Here is a 21,123-nt window from a genome sequence, read left to right as displayed (position 1 = left end):
ATTAACTTAGATCTTATTTCTCCAGTGCCTTATGGTCATTCGAACAATGCTCTCAGGCACATGGTGGGATTCCTGGGGGAGTCCAACTGAGTTGGACTCAATTGAGGGTCCCTTCCAGCTCAGGGCATTCCATGATCCTGATATTATTTGTGTATCTAAACCATCACAGCAAACCTTGATCCAGGTCTTTCATTTCTTCATTGTAAAGGAATCCACCTGCCAGTTACCACTGTCCTGCCCAAGAATTCCAAAGGCTTGTCTTAACCACCCTGCTAAAATAGATTCCTTGACTAATGCCAACATTTGATAATATTTCTGATACTAAGTACTTCCTTTAGGAGCCTCTGAACCTGTGGAAGAGATTTACTGCTGCTGTCAAATTTCAAGCATTAAGACAGCTCAACACCAAAGGCAAAACCATGCTGTTAACAGCACACTGACACTACCCCTAAAACCCAAGGGACTTCACTGCTGATCGTACAAAACCAAATGTTTGTTATAATGCCCTCCTAGGTAATTTTCCAGCTTTCAAACACAATCAAGGTTTAAACTATTCTCAGTTACAAAAAAATTTTAAATTTTCACCTGGTATGCTGCTGAAGGATGATGAAAAGCAGAGAAAAAAAAGACTGATAAAAAATTCTATGCTGAATGCATCATTTATTTTATATTAAATTTATTGCAATATGAAACTAATATTCCCCTGGGCTGTGCTGAAGAGCTAAAGAACTCCTTGGTAAGTATGCTGAATATAGAAAGAATGCCTATTGTAAAATTCGAAGTACAAACAGCAGAGATTCCTGAATGTCTAAGAAAACTGTGAGCTTAAATCCAGGTATTCCAGTTGCAGCTAAGATGAAAATATAAGACAAAGAAATACAGATCTGCACTATTTTCCTGGAGGCATTTAAAATACAGGACTCAGGCTAAATCTTTTATGGAACCTCATCCTGCACCTTTGCCTTTCCAGCCACAGGAAGCCAAGACGTTAATTTTCATCATTATAACAACTTTGGGCCATTTCCCCTCTGGATGGCCTCTGGCTGAAATCACAGCAGAGAGTTCCTCCCTCTTAGGGCATGTGGCCAAACACAATTACCCAAATTGCCTTACATGTTCTTACAACTGCTTCCTTCAAGTATTTAAATCAAGAATATGAGATCAAGTGATTTTTTTCATTTAACTTCCTTAAAAGCAATATTGTATAAAATTTAGCATTGATCTTGCTAAATGTGTATTATCCAATATAAATCTAATACTTATGCTTAGTTCCATAACTTTCTTCAGGTGAAAAATATAAATGCTTTTTGATCCATGTAGTCTTATATTTTTGTCCAGAACTGGATGTTCTCTGCTACCAGACAAAGCAAGTCAGCAGTAGCCCATGCAAATATAACTCGTTCCTCAGCAGCCCAATTAAAAAAAAATAAAAGGTATTTCTTTTCACAAACTACACACTTTTCAAATTCCATTAATTTCTATGGCACACGATAAAAATGTTAATAGGTTGTAAAATGGATACACTGCCATTTCTTTTCAATTTCCATGCAACGCATGCAGCTAAATATAACTCAAGCAATATGCTCTGTAATTCATAGCATTTGAAGTACAGCAGTTCTTAAAATGCCAGTTAGATATGAAAAACAAGAACCTGATAAATCCAATATACGGCAATAAAAAGGAGGAGGGGAGGAATAAAATAATTAATTACCTCATTATTCTATCACCTATCGCTGTTCCTCTGATATTATATCTAGTAAAGGGAATAACAACTGAAGTCATTCACAAATGCTGGGTACCATGTTTTTCAAAGGTTAGCATCTCTTACAAAATGTGCTCTATGAATTCCAATTGAGAAGGCTCCTTCCCAGTATATGAGTCAGTATATGAGACTACTTGGATTTCAGCAAAAATAGTATTCAGATTATGTAACAGCACACAAAGTTAAGTTATAAAATGCAGTAACTCTTCATAGATCACAGCAGCTGTATCGTCATTTCCATTTTACATTCATATTTCTTAAGATTTTAAAACCTACTAGTTGTAGCTTTTTCCAGGCTTAGCCTCTGCCCCCAGATCAACTTCGAAGTCCAAACAAAATTAATTCAGTCATTTAAGGAGGAAATCAGCCCCCAGAGAGCTGTTTTGACTAATTTGTGAAAATTAAGATCAATCCATTAAAAACTGCATTCTCTGTGTATGAAGAACATTTTGCATAGATTTTTTTCCCTCCCACAGACTACAAAGTACCACCCTCTGTTTGTACTAAACTTGCTGGACCCAGAAAGTTTTAAAGAAGAAATGCCCATGCATATGTTCAGACTGAAAGACCTGCACATATTGTCTTATTTGTCAGAGAAGGCACCTTTCCCTGGGGATTCCCTAAAATGCAAATGAGGTTATTTAGTCTGGTGAGTATCTAGCTAAACTGCTCTGCTGTACAGAAGAGGTTTTAATTTTTTATTTTTTTTTTAATTTTAAAATATTCTGTTCACTTATTTATCCATTTTGTTAAAAAGACACTGCATTGACTGGCCCAACAACATGAAAAAATGAAATAACTGCTTAGCTTCTTTTAGCCACTTGTGGAGACCATTCCTATCGTGATGCTCAGTGGCTATAGAAATGCTGCTGAAAATAGTCAGATGTTACGTTTTCAATTATTTCTTTTAAAGAAATGTCCTTCTGTGTCAAAACTCTTCCTAGCTGACTCTTAGTCAACATGCAGCTGACTTAGCCAATCAACCAAAGGATCATGGTATTTCTCCACATTTTGCTGCTACTATTTGAAGTCCTTTTCAAAATATTAAAGCAGGTGCAGACTTTGCCCATTCCTTCCTGATAGCTCGGTTTCAGGTTAGCTGGTGAGAAATCACCTATCCTCATTATGTTTTGAGATTTATAAGCATCCACAATATGAGATTATGTTCCTTGTATCTATTTTTAGATTATTAGAGAAAAAATTCAAACCCTCAGCTTAAAAATATTACAACTTGGATTTGTACTCAAATAATATTCAAATAATGGAAGCCTTGTACAACTAGATTTACAAAATAAACAGATTTAATAAATCTGTTTTCAGATTTAATAAATCTGAAATCTCTATCAATTTTACTAAAAGTAAGGTGAGATGCAGTAGGAAGTTCTCAATTCATTTAGAGCTCTGTTTAACAGAACAATCAGAAGGGTATTTCTGCCACTTTTTTTCCTTAAGAGGAAACTACAGATCATGTTTTCAGAATCAGAAATCTACCCTTCTTTTTCAGTTAAGAAAGCTGTACTTCACAGTGGGAAAATGCCTCTGAGATATTTTTCCTTATCTTGAGTTTTTCCACCTGTAGAGTTTCTGCTCAATGTAAACAAGAGCTACTTGATTTATAAGAAAACACGGCCTAAAGAAAAAAAAATTGATTGTCGACAAAGCCAGTAATGGTACATCTTGGAGAAGGCTTGTTAGTCAAACAGTTTTTAGCATTCTGTTTCAGAAGGTTGCAACAGCCTTTTTAAATTTTTTTGTCCCATAGAAAAAGGAAACTTTTTTCCTCATTACATAAAATATCTTCACAAAAGGTAGATTATTGCAGGCTAGTCTTTCTTCTTCAGAAAAAAAATCCACAACAAAACCAAACCCCCAAAAAAAGACCAAAGCAGCTCCCCCTAAGTATTTTCCAGAGAAAAAAAAAATCTACTTTATTACTCAGATATTAATGCCATTAATTATCTTATGACACAATGGAAAGTATTAGATAAACTTTAAAAAATGAGATTTAGTAAAGGAATTGTTAGGAAACACAATTTACTGAGTGAGGAAAGAGAAAAGAAGCCTAGAGAAAGCATCTAGAATGGAGCCCCAGACTTACAGGCAGTTTTGTGCCAGGTATTGCTAATGGTCCTTGAGCAGGGTGTAGGAATAGAATCATGCAGCAAATTGAGGGTGGGGAGCTTATTAATGGGGAGGGCACTGAGGGCCTTGAGAAAAAGAAAATCAGCAGTATAAAATTGAGTTGTATATCTCTGAGATTCCTTCTGGTGAAAAGGAACACTCATTAATTAGGAATGGCAAAGTAGGAAAGGGTGCAGGTTGCTGGGCTTGTATCTGAGCATGAGCCCCCACTGGAACAGCAAGAGAGGAGGAGGACACAACTCCAGCTCAGAGAATCCTCTCTAGACCAGGAGTAACAGCCACAGAATCACTCCAGCAAAACCCAAAGAGTGCAGGGGGCTGGGCTACCACATTCAGGCAAGAAGTAAAACATGAAGAGGAGACAGAAACCAGCATGATGGCAGGAAACCCAGGAATTTTTACTGCTAAGAGTGAGAAAAACCTGGCACTCAGTCTAAGGAGACAAAACCTGAAAATGGACAGGATGAACATCATCCAATGATGAGCACTGGACGTGAAAAATTATTTCAATCAAAGTAGAATGTTAGCACGGAACAAAATGACCAATTTTAGTTCATGTATATCCAAGGTAGCAGCAATGTTTTGAGTTAGCTTCCTACTTGTTAAGGGACATGAAGGATTGTAATCAAATTTGATCAGTTTGTCAAAGGGATTTTAGGCTATAATAACTGCCATAGTAACTAGTAGAGAGGACTTCCAGTTCCTTTCACTCTAATACGAGATATAAATACTAATAGGACTTAGAGCTATAGCCTTTAAGCCCATCAGTGTCTGCTCTCTTTCTGGAAATCCAAATTCCTTTGAGCACACACAGGATGTCTTACTTTTCCTTAGTATCTCAGAGTGCATTTGGAAACTCCTGAAACCTGAAGAATAGCAGGGAATGTAATGCTCAGAAGTTAAACTGGAAAACTTCACTGCTTTCACACACACAAAAGCAGAAAAAAATGGTCTGGTCAGGCATTAAACCTGAGCAATGAAAATTTCCTGCAGGAAATTCTACACCAACACTGGCTACAAAGCAACTTTTTTCAGATTTTATTTGAGGGAAGAATAGGGGAGCAGGGGACTGCATAAAGGATTTTAATTACATCATTCTTTTAGCTGAATGATCTTTCTTAGGTGACAAATTTAAACTGTTACAGGAAGAAATCTCACCACACAAAGAGGAAAGAAGGCATGTCAGATAAATTGTAACTTCAATTAGGATGTCCCCACTAGTGGGAAATGGTAACAGCTGTGTGATACCTGGAAGTGTCATTCTTATCACATTGCTACAGAAACTATTACATCGTAGAGACAACATGATGCATGAAGAGAAGCTATGAATCCTGCTTGAAAATGGAGATGGAATTAAAATTGCAGGCCTTTTCACAGCTTGCTCTTCAATCACTGGATCATAATGAACATTGACTCTGCAGGGGAAAATATTTCTGCCATTCCATATCTGCCTACAAATACTTAGTACTGCATGGAAAGTTAATGGATTAAGATAGAATCTGTGTATATTGGCTTCTTCATAAACACTGTCATTTAGGGAGCAGAATTACTTGTGCTTTGTACCACTGACTGCTCTTTTTGTCACTACTGACAATGTTGTCTCTATTTCAACTGCAAATTATTCAAAATCTTCTCTAGAAACAACTGTTAAATTCTTCCTGATTTCCTAATGAATATATATTGCAAATTCCTGTGAAGAATTTGCATTTCTAGCATAAAAAATTAATAGCACTGTCTCTGAACAGGAGTAAAGCAAAGGCATCTGACATGAGGTTAAATTACATCTAAAGCTAGTAAAAAAGGCCTTGTCTGAAGTCTAACAAAAGAAATGTTGCTTAAATGATTTTATAATTTTGCAATTAGTGAACAAAGGTATTAAACCAACAATAGCAAACTGAGGGTTCAGTTTACTGAATAATCAAACAAATATGTACAGCTCTTCATATAAAAAAGCACAAAGTTGACGAAATGCCTCTTTTATTAATGGTAACAGCTAGCAGTCTACCTTTTTTTTACTGACATACATAGTAATATTTAATAACCAACAGAAAGAAAAGGATTACAGTTTCTCTTTCAGAGAAAAACAAGAATGAAAAATTGAACAAATCAGTTTTAACATATGTACTACAAACACACCATTTTTGCACAACAGCAGTTAAAGGCTCTTGCTCTGCCAAAATAAGAACACCTAAGATACAGCTGAAAGAAAATGTAGGTCCCTGTACCCAAATTTATGAAGTTTCTTATGACTAGAGGGAGAATAATAAAAAATAAACTGCAAATATTTAGGTATTCAGCAGGCAAGTGATCAGCATAAACAGGTATTAGATCTGCAAGAGCCTTCCTGGCTTGCAGGGAAAATGCAGCTGTACATATCTTACACGTAGGCAAATTAGACTCAGCCATCAAGCTCTCGGCCAGTTGTCAAAGAACAACTTAATCTAAGGATATGAGGCCTGAGTTTCTCCATCTTTCATTCAAAGAAATAAAGAAGAAAGGAAAAAACAAAGCAAAAAGCATTTTGCCAGGCAGAGACAGGTATTGCCCTCACCTGTGTCCAGGGCCTCCTCGATACCTGGCGCCCGGGATCAGGACAGGGTCGTCGTCGCTGTCGTCGGTTTCCTGCAGAGCTGAGGTCCTGGTGGAGGCCTCGTCTGGAGCTGCGAGCCCTGAGGATTCCGGCTGGGACTGAAGCTCCTCGCTCACCACCAGCAGGGTGGCACTGGGGTCAGTGCTCTGACTGCCAATGTCTTGGTTTGCCCCCTTTTCACAGGAGGCTTCTTCCTCTGCATGCCCAGAGACTGCATCAGCATTGGGGCCATTTTTTTCTGACTGCTCAGGAGCAGGTTTATCTGATACTGCTAAAAAACAAATATTGGAGAAAATAAGTCCCACCATTAATGATTACAGTCGATTTTAGAAGTGGTCAGCAAAGTTAAATTATGCAACCTGAGTTCATATTTCGTTCTTTACTTCTTCCTGTAACTATTTGAAAGAGTACAGATACATACTTGCTTCTGTTGTCTCTACAGCTTCATCCATATTTTTCAGCTCTTCAGCACTTACATCTTCCTTGAGAGATTCATCAGGAGCCCCTAAATTAAGCAATTTAATAGTAAACCACATGATTTCATTTAAATGCACATCTATAATGTAAGCAAGTCTAAATGACACCAACACTCCTAGAAGAAAACAATCCAAGCAATCCACTCTAAAGTCAATGTCTCTATTGAAATCTCAGCTATCAGTCACATAAAAATGAGTATATATAAACCTATCTACCTGACCAGGTCAACACACTGGCAAAGAAAAATATAGTCATTTCTTGTTCCTCAATGTATTTAAAGCCTATGCTATGAGAACTTTAGCAGCAAAAGTAGCATTTGTACTCTTAATACAGACACTATTATTTCTGAAGACAAATTAAGTTACCAGTCTATTAAAAGGGATTTTTTTTTTATTTTTCTTTTTTAGTATTTCTCTGCAACCAGTCACTTGACTTGACTGTCCTTCTGGCAATGAACTGAGCGAGACAAACACATTTAATAAAACACAGCGAAAGCTTGAAAGAAATGTAACAAAATTCCAAGCATTCATTTATGACTGCAAAGTGCAGTTGTTCTATTTTTCTATACAAATTGGGGCACAATGTGCCCCTAAGAAGAATAACGTTTTTAGAACTGAAGTCAAGATAAGTTAATGTTTATATTTATTTGCAGCTATCTCAGGTTGATGTTTTCTTTCCTAAAAAATTCATGCTTTATTATGGCTGTGTTCTGCCTTCATGTACATGTATGAGACTCCCAATGTGTGCAATGGGAGTCAGGGACATAGGAGAGCAGAATTTTTGCCCTAGCACTGGAAATTCCAATGTATCTTACTTGTTTCTTCCCCGTCAGGCCCTGACTCGTCCAAAGCTTTTGTTTTTACAGAGTCCTCTTGGCCTTCAGTTTTGCAATGGCTTCCACTCCCTCTAGAGCTTGAATTTGTGCTGCTCCTGGCAACGTAACATGGAAAAAGAAAATCATTTAGGATCATGCAAATACATAAGATCATTGCAACAGCACAGCCTGACCGACATCGTCTGTCTCACTGCCATCAAGTGAGAGCTCCTGACAGCAGCTACAACCAATTCACAGCAATTTCAAAATTATCTTTTATTATGCCCATTGCCACTCTTCCCACACAATTCCTCTGCATCACAGAACCCTGTTGTCTTCTTCCTATCTTTTTTTTTTACCTTTAAAGAATGTTGTCACTGCTTTTCCAAATAATGTAAGAATTCCAAAGGATTTGTTTGCACACTTTTTAGATGTATAAATAATCAGAGATCTTCTTATTAGAGGTATGGAAAGCTATCAACTGAGCACTAATAAATAACATTATCCCATTCAATTAAAAATTTTGATTTAGATAAAAATCTCCAGGTCTTTCACCACTAATTTTCATTCCTGTACCTTTTGAGGTATGGACTTTCAGTTCCCAAATTTTTTTTATTTCTCAAGATTCACTACAAGATGCTATTTGATATCACTCCCCATTCATGTTTAGATAATTATTGTGGGACACCAATTTCTCTTTACAGTATTGAAAATGAATCCTCAGGAAATGTGTAAAATGCTGTCCTGAATGTCACTGAAATTAATGTTTTTAGACTCTCTAGCAAAGACTTTCAGGAAATGCAGTCTTGTTGCTGAGCTCTTTTATGTGATGTAGCCTAAAACTCAGGCAAATCATTGAACAAAAGCAGAAAAAAAGGCAATTATAAGCATGATTCTTAAGAATTTAGACTGTCTCTTTACAAATATCTTCTGACCTGTGTATGCTATTAGCAAATATTTAATTTGCTAATAAAATAATAAAATTTAATTGCTAGGAGCAGCACAGATCATGCTCAGTCAGGATTCTTGAGAACCCAGTCTAGACTTCAGAAATTTTATGCCTTATGTTAAAATCAGAGCTTTTACTCCTATTGAGCAATATTCTCAATCTTATAACAAGAATATATTCTCAAGAATATGAGCAATATTCAGTGTATTCATTGCTGTACTGGATTTGAAGGCTGTAGGGAAACTTTTGCTAGCCCCTTTAGTATTTCTTCTAAATCCAGAATTTTCAGCATTGTTTCTGAATGGCCAGATAAGAAGGGTACTGCTTATCTGTAAGATAAGCAAGTGGAGGATTTTTGCTATTTCATGTCTCATTTTATAAACTTACACACAGCCTAAACAGTAAGGTGTTTTTTTTTGACTCTTGGGAATCTCCTTTGTAGCTCAATGCTCAATTTACATGTCCTCCTCTATTTCATTTTCATAACTTCCAATTCATAGATTAAGGGGCAGTTATTTGTTCTGCATCATTTTGTCAGAGGGAATTGCATCCTGCTCCTGTTGCTCCATTCTTCAGCAGAATGTTTTTAGTCAGCCTCAGAGCTGACAATGACTTGCAACTTTGTCCTACCAGAAACTGCCTCTTCCTCTCACTACCCACACCACACTACCCACCACCAAACTCCATGGAACTTGCTGACTAACTGCAGAATTAGGTAAAAGCATCATAGCAAAACTAATTTTTTCAAAGTTTGCTGGATCTTGGAGGCAAAATCAGTGATTTAAGTTTCCAAACTGTGAGCAAGGTGTATGTTTTGTGTCTAAAGCCAGGGCACTTAAGAGTGGCTAAATGTGGCTGGGTTTTGTTTCCTTTCAGTAACAATGAGCAAGCGTTTCTCCTTACTGCCTCCTACAATAATTTTGAGAACATAAGTAGAGCAATAGAAATAAGATGACATAAAATAAGGATGATGGTTGTTCTGGGAGATCCTGAGATGCTCTACTGATAGGCTTGGACACAAAGCCAAGTACATGAGCCATTAGGCAGTGTGTGTGTGGTCCTTATTTGAAAAGGATGTCACCACTGCAACACCTAAGGAGTCCACAAAATTGCTATCTCAGCCTTTTGCATTCATTAGACACAGAAATACTAATTTCAGTGTTTACAACTCAGGAACTGAGTCACAGATTCATTTGCAGAATAGCATATCAGAAGTTTGGTAACCCCTAGACTACTATTCCATCCCTGTACTACCCTGCTTTATAACACCTTGATATTATGCCAGGGTTTGATGAAAATAGCATGTTTCAAATTATGTTTGCATTATAGAAATTCACAGTATAGAAATTCAAGGAAGTCTCTTGTATAAATTTCACATTAGAGTATGTCTATCTTATGTTCTGAATGCATTAAGAACTACAGCCCTTTCAAATTGTGTAGCTACACCTAAAAACAGACATAAACCACAGGGAAAATAATTTATAGCTATGCTAGACAAGTGTTATTGATATGTGCTGATCATGAACTAGTCAAAACCTATATTAACTTGTTCTTACCACTCATCAGTGAAGTCCAGTTTTATTGTGCTTGTGGTCGTTCCTTCTGTACTGTAGTGCAAACTTAAAACTGGTTCACCTGTTCCTGTTCGTGGCTTATCACTCTCTGTAAATACGGGGTTGATAAAGTTTGAACAGGCATTAGTAGTGTACATAAAGTTGCTATAATTCTGAAGATAAATTAATTATCAAATGTGGTAGTAACACATATAATATCTGCTTAAGATCTCTTACAGCCCAAGCAAAAAGTTAAAAAGTTACAGAGTAAACACACCAGATTTGCAATGCTTGAAAAATGGTCTAAAATTATATCTAATTATAAGAGCAAACAAAGGAGATGCTGTCCTTCAACATGCAAGTAAATAAAATTTTAGATAGATATGTGTACACATAATATAATCATTAATAAGCAGATCCATTTTATAGCAAATATATTAATAGGATTATTTTTTTAAAGTGGTATTCAGTCTTTTTGCTTTAGTAAATACACATGAAAAAAGATTATGAGATTCAGACATAATCAGCCTAGAAAAATCACCATCCTCTACTTTATTGCCTACGTAGAACCCAGACAACTACCAGTACCCTTAGGCTTGTTGTAAATTGTCAGTTGTCATGAAAATACTGTAAATTCATCTTTCAAGAGTTTTATGCTTAAAACCCTATTTTATATTACAATAACTGCAAGCAGAAGGGAGTACTTGCAAAATGAGCTCATTCACAATGTCCAAAAGCAACAGAAGTGAATGGAACTGAAAACCACGGCATACTGGTCACTTCTCTGCTGCAGAGATGGCTCTAAGGATGTTAATGGGCTCCTTCAGAACAGAACTGCTGAATGACAGCCATCCAGCCAGCCAGCCAGCCAGCCATCCATCCATCATCCATCCATCCGTCCATCCATCCGTCCCCTTGGAGTAAAGTTCATGGTCGCCATCTAGCCACAAATGGCAAGTTTGCCATCAGTCCTGAAGCTGGGCAATACTCAAAAGCTCATGGAAAGCAGCATCAGATTGAGCCTCACTACAGAGGTGCCATTCTCTCAGAATTCAGAGGGAAGGTTTATTTAGTGTATTCAAATGTATTCAAATGGCCACTAAAAGCCTCTGTAGTCTTGCTTCTCATGACTATTGAGCCTTTTATCTCAGGATTATTTGGACAAAAGCTTCTGTCCTTTCTTTAGTTTATAGAATTCAGAAATTGGACTATAAATATCCTTGCAGCATTGGCAGCACGCTGACAAGTGTAATAAAGGAAAAGCTGCAGATCATCCTTGTGGAAGTCAGTTAAAACCTAACATTCCATTCAAACACAAGCCTGCAAATTTCCCCACTAAAAAGGCTGTCATCGTAACAGTAATGGCTACAATACTGGCACAGGATACTTAATTTTAAAGATACAATTAAATTATAGTAACTATGAGATAGCACATCAGAATTTAACCTAACAATCAATGCTCATATTTTTAAACTGCTGACAGGCAGAAGCCCACTCACAGGATCAGAGCAGTGATCAGCTGTGCCAAAGAAATTAAATATGCACTTCTACATGTTCTGAAGAGAAATTTTAAAACATACCACAAAACCCCTGAAAGAACAAATCAGAATATTTTTATGTGAAAGAGAATTAATTAATTACAACCATGACCCTAATAATATACAAGGTATGGGCCCCACTCTATGGAAAGAAAAGCTTATAGCCCCTTTAAATTAAAAGTTCCAGTTACACTCTTGTTAGAGAGGAGCAAGGATAAAATGAAAGTTTATTAAAGGAACTGGTAACTTAAAGATATGTAAGGAAATACTTTATAGTGCTATATAGACAGTTTGAACAAAAGTGACATTCTTTCTTAACTAAACAGGTGCTTCCTCTATTTTTTGACAATCTATGATTTATAAAATCTCTCTTTATAAAAGTCTGTTCAGACTTTAAGCAACCCTTCCTCAGCAAGTAAAAATACTGATTGATCCCACATACTGCACAAGTCACCAGGAAACTGACACTAAAAGTCAAAAGTGAAAGTTGGAGAATTCTTCAGCTTCCTTGTAACAGCAAGACAGATCTTTGAGTTGGGAACCCAGCTAAAGACAGACAATTTCCTGCTGTGAATAATCCAAGACAACCCCCAAACAATTACTGTAGTCATGGATTTCCTACTGCTGAGGAAGGTTGGCTTCAGCACAAAACCACCAAGTACTGCCAATCAAAGTAACTAAGCATTGCTATCTACAATGAGCCTAATTAAATACCAGGCTGGTATTTCTTGTCTTAGAATCTCAGTATCTGAAAATCTCACCGAGATGCATAAGGACTGGCTACACTTATTCTGGAATCAACGCAAATATTTGTCCACACCCAAAAAGTTGGAAGAATTGCTGTAGGCTTCACCAAAGAGGGTACTGAGAAATTATTTTTACAAGTTTCTGGAAACAGCTGCTAAGCCATACTGAATAATGGCATTTTCCTAAATCTACAATAACATGAACTACAATTTCAATGGGGTCGGTTTCTTCTTTCAAGTAGCTTTAGAGCATAACAGACACTAGCAAGAACAAGAAAGTTTTTAAAAGACAGATGAGAGAAGAATCTGATAATAAACTGCAGAGAATTACTTGTGTGGTTCAATATTTGATATTGAATTTACACTGCTGATGAAAGTAGTCTCTGTGAAGAAAATAAGCTTTGCCTCCTACATGACTGAACATTCTTTCAGAGAAGCCACATAAACCCTACAAATCTTGAACTCTGTTTTCAGGGAGAAATGTGATGGCTAAAGACTGCCCAGATTAGAATGAAGCTCTGTTCTCTTCCTCTACTAAGTTCATCCCATCAGGGCAGATCTACTTCATGTTAATATTGAAGGGAAGGAAAGGAAAGTGGTCCAAATTCTGTGATTTAGGAGATTCAGTTTATTTATCTGGTTGCCAACTCTAGCAGGGTAATCACTGCTACAAGAGAAAGCTCTAGATTGTCAACACCTTACTAAACTGTATTCTAAATTCCTCAAAAATAACTTGAAATTTTACTTAATTTTACAGCCAAACACAAGATATTTTGAAGATACTATCAACAGTTTACAGTTATTTCATAAACCCTGTCTAAAGCACATTCCCATGAAATGGTCCAATCACCAGGTGCCTAAATGAAGAATGCACTTTTAAACTACCACTCTTAAAACTGAAGACAAAATTTCATTCCTAACCTTACATGAAAAATCCACAAACCAAACGGGACAAATGACAGCAACAACCTTCAGACACACTCTTTCCCTTAGAAAATGAACCTGTGCAAGTGTAACTTCACAGACACTGGGGCTTTCAACTATAAAGGGATAAGTGCATAAGGACAAGTTTACAGACTGCATTTCCTAATTAAACTAACACTGTAAGGAACTTCAAACCAACTTGCCACATCTCAAATGCTGCCCTCTTCACTCATCTATTGACAACCTCATAAGAAGAGGATAGGTAACTTCTCATTTAAAAAAACACAAAATAATTCCTATCCAGCACTATATTCTGTGTGAAGACCTAAGAGATACTTCTGGAAGGGAGAAAAATTGATCCAAAGAGGAGAAAATCAGCTGTGTATTTCAGAAAAACAGGAATTCTGTGAGAAGGCTTAACACATGAAATTTAATCAGGCCTCAGGTTCCCTCTTTACTCATTCCAACTCAGGCAGTACCTTAAAATCCTATCACTGCAGTAGATCTAAAGGCCGACCCTCCACGATTACACTCACATTCAAAACATTTTTAAAAAGTCAAGTGTAGATGACTGTGATCCATTTCAAACCATTTTGTACACACAGGAATGACTTTTGGGTTCTGCTGGACTGTCAGAATGCTAGGATTATAAATGTATGTGATTGCAGTAAGAATCAAAATATCTTTAAACCCAAAACCAGTCTTAAAACATGAATGCCAACAAGAGAGACTGGTCCAACAGAAGACAGCTGATTCAGTACTAAATTAAGAGGAGGCAGGAAGAAGGAGGAAAGGTAATTATGTATGAAAAGGATTGTTATGACTTCCTTCATTAACTACTTAGACTATTTTGAGACTTCAAATAGAAGTGAAACTAATGCAGTTAAACTTCAGAAATTCAACTGGATCTCAGCAAATTATTCTTTCTGGTTATCATTTGAGCAAAGGATTTCCTAACAATCCTAACAGGATTTCTCCCTTTTCATATTCCTAGTTTTACAAATTACAAGTAACATTGTCTGCTAACAAAGCAGAAAAATACTGCTTAAAACAATTGGAGAACTGGTGTACTGAAAAGCAAATGTATTTTGGGTTTGGGTTTTTTTCTGCATATTAAAAAAACTGAAGTACTTCTGTAAGAGGGAATCTCTTAGTTCAAGTTACTTAATGCAGGAAAAAAACCAGTTTTTCCATATTTTTATAGTTTTAAGAATCTTAAGAAACTTACAGACTTTCTATGTTATTTCTAGGTTGGCCACTTGTTATAAGCAGGTTTTCCAGCTAAACCTGATTGTTGGAATGATGTAGTCTACTAAACCATGAATAATTAGCAAATTTACACATTGAGATTTAAGGCTACTTCATCACAAAATGTATTTCCACAAAAAGCATTTATTTTGTCAAGGTGCAGCTTAATTTTTTTTTCTCCTACAAAAAGCCATAATCTCAACAGTTGCCAAACAGACTATTTTTTAGAAGTGAGATTTCAAAATGGCTTTCTAGTTTAGAATGTGAAAGAAGACAAAGCTATTTTGTGGGATTTAAGCTATTAAATAAATCTCTACAGACGCTTTGATATGGAAGCATAATGCAAAGTGCATGGCAATCTATTTTTAAATTAGCATGTATCACTCCTTAATTATTCAGCCATAAATATCCCCTACAGATGACACTGATGCAATTGGAATAGGGTCACCTCTGGCCCACTGCAGAGCTCATGGTTTGGAGACTGATGCATAATGGGCACAGAGAAAGCTCCTAAGCATTCTGTGCACTCCCAGTCCTTAGGGATCCTACAAGAAACACCAGTACTTGTTCAGCAGGAGGGGTGAAGGACAAGGGGATACAGAGGGAAAATGCATCTCAGTGCAATGGGTACTCCGGAGTTACTCAAACCATGCAGGAATAACAAAGCTGCACGTCACTCATGGATAAGAGAAATTATTGTGGCATTATGATATTGAAGGTTATTGAAATCTTGATATTTGCCCTTTGATCCAAGAAAAACCATTCAGAAAAAACCCAACCTATTTAAATAATCAATTTTACTTTGCATTTTACAAAATATTCCAACCATCTGTAGAATACATGAGACATTTACTGTACCTACACTGAACTGCAGTAATTGCATGAAGAATCGAGCTTAGGATGGCTTTCAAAAACAACAGTTAACCTCACTCTGTTAATCATATTGATCATTAGATAATGAGTTTCCAGCAGATCTGCTTACAGAATTCTACTTTATGTGGATGAACAGCATTTTTAGACTGTTTCTCATCATGAAAAGCAATTTTAAAAGGAAGCATTGCAATCAGCTATGGCTGGGTATAGCGCATTTCCTGTCACACGCACCCTGTGGCTCATCAAGTGACATGGATCCAAGCTGTTTGTTAACCACTGAAGAAGGAGAATCTGAAACAAAAACGAGATTTCAACTTAAAACATAAGCAGCAGAGAACTGCACAGCAATGTCACGATCATATGTTAGTTTAAAATAAAAAAAGCAGCAACATAAGGAAGCTTTGGGTTTGTTTAATGAGCAGCCAGCCATATTGCATTTTCCAGGCATGACAGAAGCAAAGCCACTTGTTCCAAACCATTATTTATTCATTGAACAGCCTGAAGCTTGCTGACATGTTGATAATGAAAATGATGCCTGCCCATTACCAAATATTTTACTGCGTTCTTCACACTTCTGACATGTCAGGAAAAACACTGAAGAGTCATGACTCCTAAAGCCTTTGCTTCAGCTACCACATGACACCAGTATTTCACACCATGTGCAAAATGGAAATTTCAGAATATTTATACTCCAGCATAAAGTACTCCACGGCATACCAGTACCTCCAATATTTAAATACTGTTTTAATAATAATGTTTTAGAACATCAAAGCACCAAAATACATCTCAGTTTTATGACAGTTTGGTAGTTCTGCATTCTTAGATGCTGCACCTCTGATGACTGAGAACAAGTCTTGATGAGTTTATCACAGTACCACACCCATCAGTCTTACAAGCAGCCCCATCGATCACATAAACAAACAAATAAATAGAATTATCACCCCCCCTTGGCAGGTAAGTGCCTTTTTTTCCTCTGGGCACTACCAATTAATAACTATCACCAGAACTCATTCACTGCATAGATACAACAGATGAAATATTCGGTATTGTCTGTGAGTCTATTTCCCTTGTCACCCCTGAAGACCAGATCTTCTGTATTATCTGAAGATGAGCTGATGTACATAAATTAATGCAGTTATCCCAAAGATATTCGCTGGAGTATCATATCTTGGTTCCACTTGTTAATCTTCTCTTATAAACAAATTCATCCTAAACTAAAAGGATTTAATATCCTGTATTACAAACTGAGTCACAGTCTGCCAACATCACAGCATGCTAAATGAATTCTAACATAAATGTAGATCCTATTCAAGGAAAGCAATGAAACAATACTCTCTCCTACAGGAAGCTCCCTTGCAGCTTTGAGACAGAATCACCAGCAAGACCTATTTTGTAGCACAGCCATAAAATCTGCTAAATTGACCACACTGCTTTAAATACATATATTCTCAAGCAGTTGTTCACTCCCAGCCATTGGTGGAAGCATGGCAGTGTGCTCCTTTGCTACACTGATATCTAGGTGCAGGGAAGGGAAGGAGGAGCAAAGGAGAGAGACCAGGAAAGTCTGAGACACTGTGTTCTGGAGGCTGCCTTTGGGAACTGGGCTTGCACAGCTTATTTCTGTAACTGAGGAACATTAAACTGGTTCTGGTTTGTCTTCCTTGCTCAACCATGCCCATACCTTGCACCAGGCACACCTAAGTCAGACCACAGATCATCTAGATTTATGACATGTAGCTATTAAGTAGAAGATTTGTAGCATTAATATATTTTACTTTCCAAAAGTGAAGTGTGCTTTATATATAATACCTAAATAAAAAGAGAAGGATTTACAGGTGAGTTTTTGCAATGGACTAATAAGCCACTTTTTAGAATATAAATCAGAACAAAAAGCTGGTGTACTGATGCTCCATGTCATGAGATGATCTCCTTGTGTTCCAGCAGACTCAGCACAGGAATCTGTGCCTCTTTCAATGGCTGGCTTTGATCTCTGACTCACAAAGTCCATGGCTGGGATTAACTTGTATCAGAAGTGCTAAAGGGAGGGGAGGTCCTGGACTGCAAGCTGAGAAACCTAATGCATGACAGTGATCCCAGCCATGCTCTGTTCCTGCACTCCAATCCTTTCCAAAAGTTCATATGCCCTTGTTTAAAAGGTGTTTTGTGCTGCCAAATATTTCCCTTGGCTGGAAAAGCTCATCTCGTCAACTCTGTAATTCAGACCTGTATGATCAGAAGACTGAACTAACATGTTTTAATTAGAAACTTAAGAGACTACATCTACTACCCTTACCAGCACTTCTAATTTTATTAAGACCTCACATGATACAGCACTAAGTAAGAAAGCAGACATGTTTTGCCATGTGCATCATTTAATCAAAGTAAGTGAAAATGAAAAGGTTTCTAGGTGGAAGTCCATGCCAAGGGAGGCTTAAACCTCCCACATCTCATCGCTACATACAAGTCTCCATACAAATTTGAGAATGTATTTCACATTAATAAATGAATATTTAATCAACATAAAGGAAACATCCTAAATACCTGAATTAGCACGGTTAAGAATGGAGTTGTTTGTAGAAATTTGAAACCCCCTTGTTTCCTTTTCCAAATACTCTGAAGCCACAGATCACCAGCACCCCCTGAAGTGGCTCTGCAGTCTGGAGCCCCCACCTTAGGCAGGGAAATCAGCACAACCATGAAACCAGCCTAGAGAAGTTCAGGTAAATGCCTCTTTTTTTAATATATGGCTTTGTTTTGTAAAAAAAAGTCTGAAAAAAATACTTTTATAATTTCTTATAAAGCTTTTGAAAAAGAAGTATTACCAAAACTGTGCCATATAGTTAAAAAAACAAACAAAAATCCAAACTCTTACCTGAGCCTTCACAGGCTGGGTCTACATCCCACTGCAGCTCACCACTGGTTGTAATGTCACCAGTACATTCTAAACTGGAGCACCACTTAAAGAGGGAACTGGAGATTCATAAATTTGGGGAACCTCAAACAGAAAATAGAAGATAATTTTAAGGTCAGTTATATGCTGAAGGATCTTCCTGTAGTTTGGGCAATCAGCACCTGACTTCACCAAAATATTAGCATGCCACCTCAGTTTTGGTTGATAAAAATTCCTCCTTACATCACCAGCTTCAGGGTGAGGTCTAAAGCAGTGAAAACTGTTTTAAAAATCCTAAACATGGTACATGTAGAGGAATCTAAGAAATTAAATACTTGATTTAATAACTAGGAATAATTGCTTTGCACAGTGAATAAGCTCTCAGTTACATATTGTGCACTTCAAATAGACATTTCTACATCTGAGGTTAGCAAAGAATTTAGTGATAAAAACTGCTGTCATTCCCTAGTTCTTCTTCAAAAGCTCTAACACAGAAATGAAGGTCCACTTTGCTCTGCTTTAAAGACTGACTGAATAGATAAACCAAAAGTTAAAAAAAAAGGTTATTTGCAGCACAGGTTCTGCAATATGTCAGCATGCACATGTATATATCTGCATTCCACAGCAAATGCAGTGTAAATGAATTTTTTTTCCTCAGGAAAAAAAAAAGGCTAATATTGATTCATGTTTTTGTGGGTAAGATTAGGTACAATGACCACTACAGGAACCCTTGCTCTATAATATGTTGGGTTTTTTTCACTTCATGATCAGCTGGTTCACATTTCTGTTACTTTTTAAATTGAATTCTATCCCCTTAAAATTCTCAGAATGAGAAGTGATGTGGTAATGGTGATGCATATGTGGCATAGCAACAATAAAAACAGTTTAAAAAGGTTTACTTTCTTTGTTGTTCGCATATAGCTCATAAATGCAGTTCTTTAAATACTGCACAGGATTTAAATTACATGAAATGTCACAAAAACGCAAGTAAAAACTAGGCTTTGAGGGAGAAACCATACAATAAATAGAAATCCAAATTAAACTGAAATATTTACCATAGTTCCCTAATTAAATAAAGTGGCTACCAAAAAAAAAAGAAAAATTGTATCTATTCAATACCTAAGCAAAGGCTTGAAAACAAAAGAGACCTGATCCATGCAGCACACACTGCTTCTAAAATTTAGCCAAATGCCAAGTTTAGACAATACTTAAGAGGGATATCCACTAAAACAAAATCTCTGTCATCTGAGACCTTTTGTCTCAGAGTCAAATAGTGAATCATTTCTCATCTCCCTTTCATGTTCAAAAATACAAACTTTTAACCATATTCTTCTAAATAGTGAAGGTTAACTGCTACAGATTGATCTTACAAAGCCTCATGTAACTGGGAGACAGAATAACTACCACACAGTCTAATTTTCTATTAAACCTGTAACAGCTGCCAGCTCTTGACATTTTCTACTTGTAATTTCTTACATGGCTGGGATATTTTTCTCCTCCTACTCAAGCTTCTGTGGTTGCAAATATATAGGATTAATGATGAAGTACAAGTCAGAAGAAGTGGCCTTAGTCTCACACCAAATTCCCTCCAAAATTGCAAGCGCAAATTTATACAAGTTTTACCAGAGAAGAAACTGAGAACTTGCAGACACATTTTGGTGTGTATTTTTTTTGTTTGAAAATTTACAACTAGCATGTGCCTGAAAACTGAGCATCTGTCTCATGACAGGGCAGTAAAGACAGCCTTTCAGGAAAACAAAAAAATAGAGATTGCCTCTGTATAGGAATTTATTACTTTTAAAAGGCCTTAAACAATCCAAAACTACTCACTTATTTTTATCCTACCATATTTCTGAAAACTCAGCTAAGCAACTGTGTCTATGGAGAAGCAAGAGACCAAAATTGTACAGCTCTGGTTTTCCAAAGGAATGGATTATGAATAACCAGCTTGCAAAAATAAATTTTGGGAGGTCAGAAAAGGAAAACAAAACAAAGTAACTTTCAAAAAAAAAAAACAAAAAGAGAAAGTACAGAGAATATCTCTGTCTAGAATGCAAAAACCTTATGAAGTAAATAAAGAATGAAAAGATGATCCCCAGTCAAAAGAAATGAGCTTCATTTGTTCCCTCCCAGAGCAGGGGAAGGAGGAATGCAATGAAAGAAGCTGATGAAGCCCAACAGGAATATCTTGGTTTTACACATATAAATAAAAAGGAAAAGACAATGCAATCTTTTATCAAATTTCTCTGGAACTAATTGACCAAACATACTAAATATTTTCCAATTTAAATTTCTCCTTTTGTAACTTCCACTGCCTGTACTGCTGAAGGCAAGAATTCTACCCATCAGACCAAACCTCAAGAAGATAAAGCTGGAGGTCAGGGAGAAAAATGGTTCCCCCTTTGTCTCCCCAGAAACATATGTTTCCTCAGCACTGAGTAAATCTGTCTTTCAAAGCAATTATTTAGTAAGTAAAATGTTAAATTTGCCAAGTCATTGTCATTACATGCAGAAAGAGATAAATATTTGAATATTAGTTTCCTCCAAAACAGTGTTTGTGGCTCCTGGTGATCCCAAACAAAAGGATTGGATGTTTCCAATAGTTCCCTTTAAGTTC

At 36.7% G+C, this 21,123-nt stretch overlaps 1 protein-coding gene across 7 annotated transcripts in view; it reads right to left on the bottom strand.

Annotated features, from left to right (window-relative positions):
• Positions 1–21,123, bottom strand: part of DCAF6 (DDB1 and CUL4 associated factor 6) — a 77,298-nt gene that overhangs the window by 12,933 nt on the left and 43,242 nt on the right. For 2 of the 7 annotated variants that reach the window (XM_014253593.2, XM_088051327.1), the window contains 6 exons: positions 15,848–15,907; positions 10,291–10,396; positions 7,786–7,901; positions 6,916–6,999; positions 6,456–6,765; positions 1,712–1,753 (listed from right to left, as the gene is read on the bottom strand). In XM_014253593.2, coding sequence (XP_014109068.1) covers positions 1,712–1,753; positions 6,456–6,765; positions 6,916–6,999; positions 7,786–7,901; positions 10,291–10,396; positions 15,848–15,907 — 718 coding nt within the window. The remainder of the gene's footprint in view (positions 1–1,711; positions 1,754–6,455; positions 6,766–6,915; positions 7,000–7,785; positions 7,902–10,290; positions 10,397–15,847; positions 15,908–21,123) is intronic. The other 5 variants (XM_088051326.1, XM_088051329.1, XM_088051325.1 and 2 more) reach the window with 3 other exon arrangements.

The sequence above is a fragment of the Pseudopodoces humilis genome, chromosome 2 (genome assembly GCF_049639895.1).
Source record: "Pseudopodoces humilis isolate 2021_Gansu_Grassland_sample_001 chromosome 2, ASM4963989v1, whole genome shotgun sequence".
NCBI lineage: Eukaryota > Metazoa > Chordata > Aves > Passeriformes > Paridae > Pseudopodoces > Pseudopodoces humilis.
This window is presented reverse-complemented; position numbering and strand designations above follow the sequence as displayed.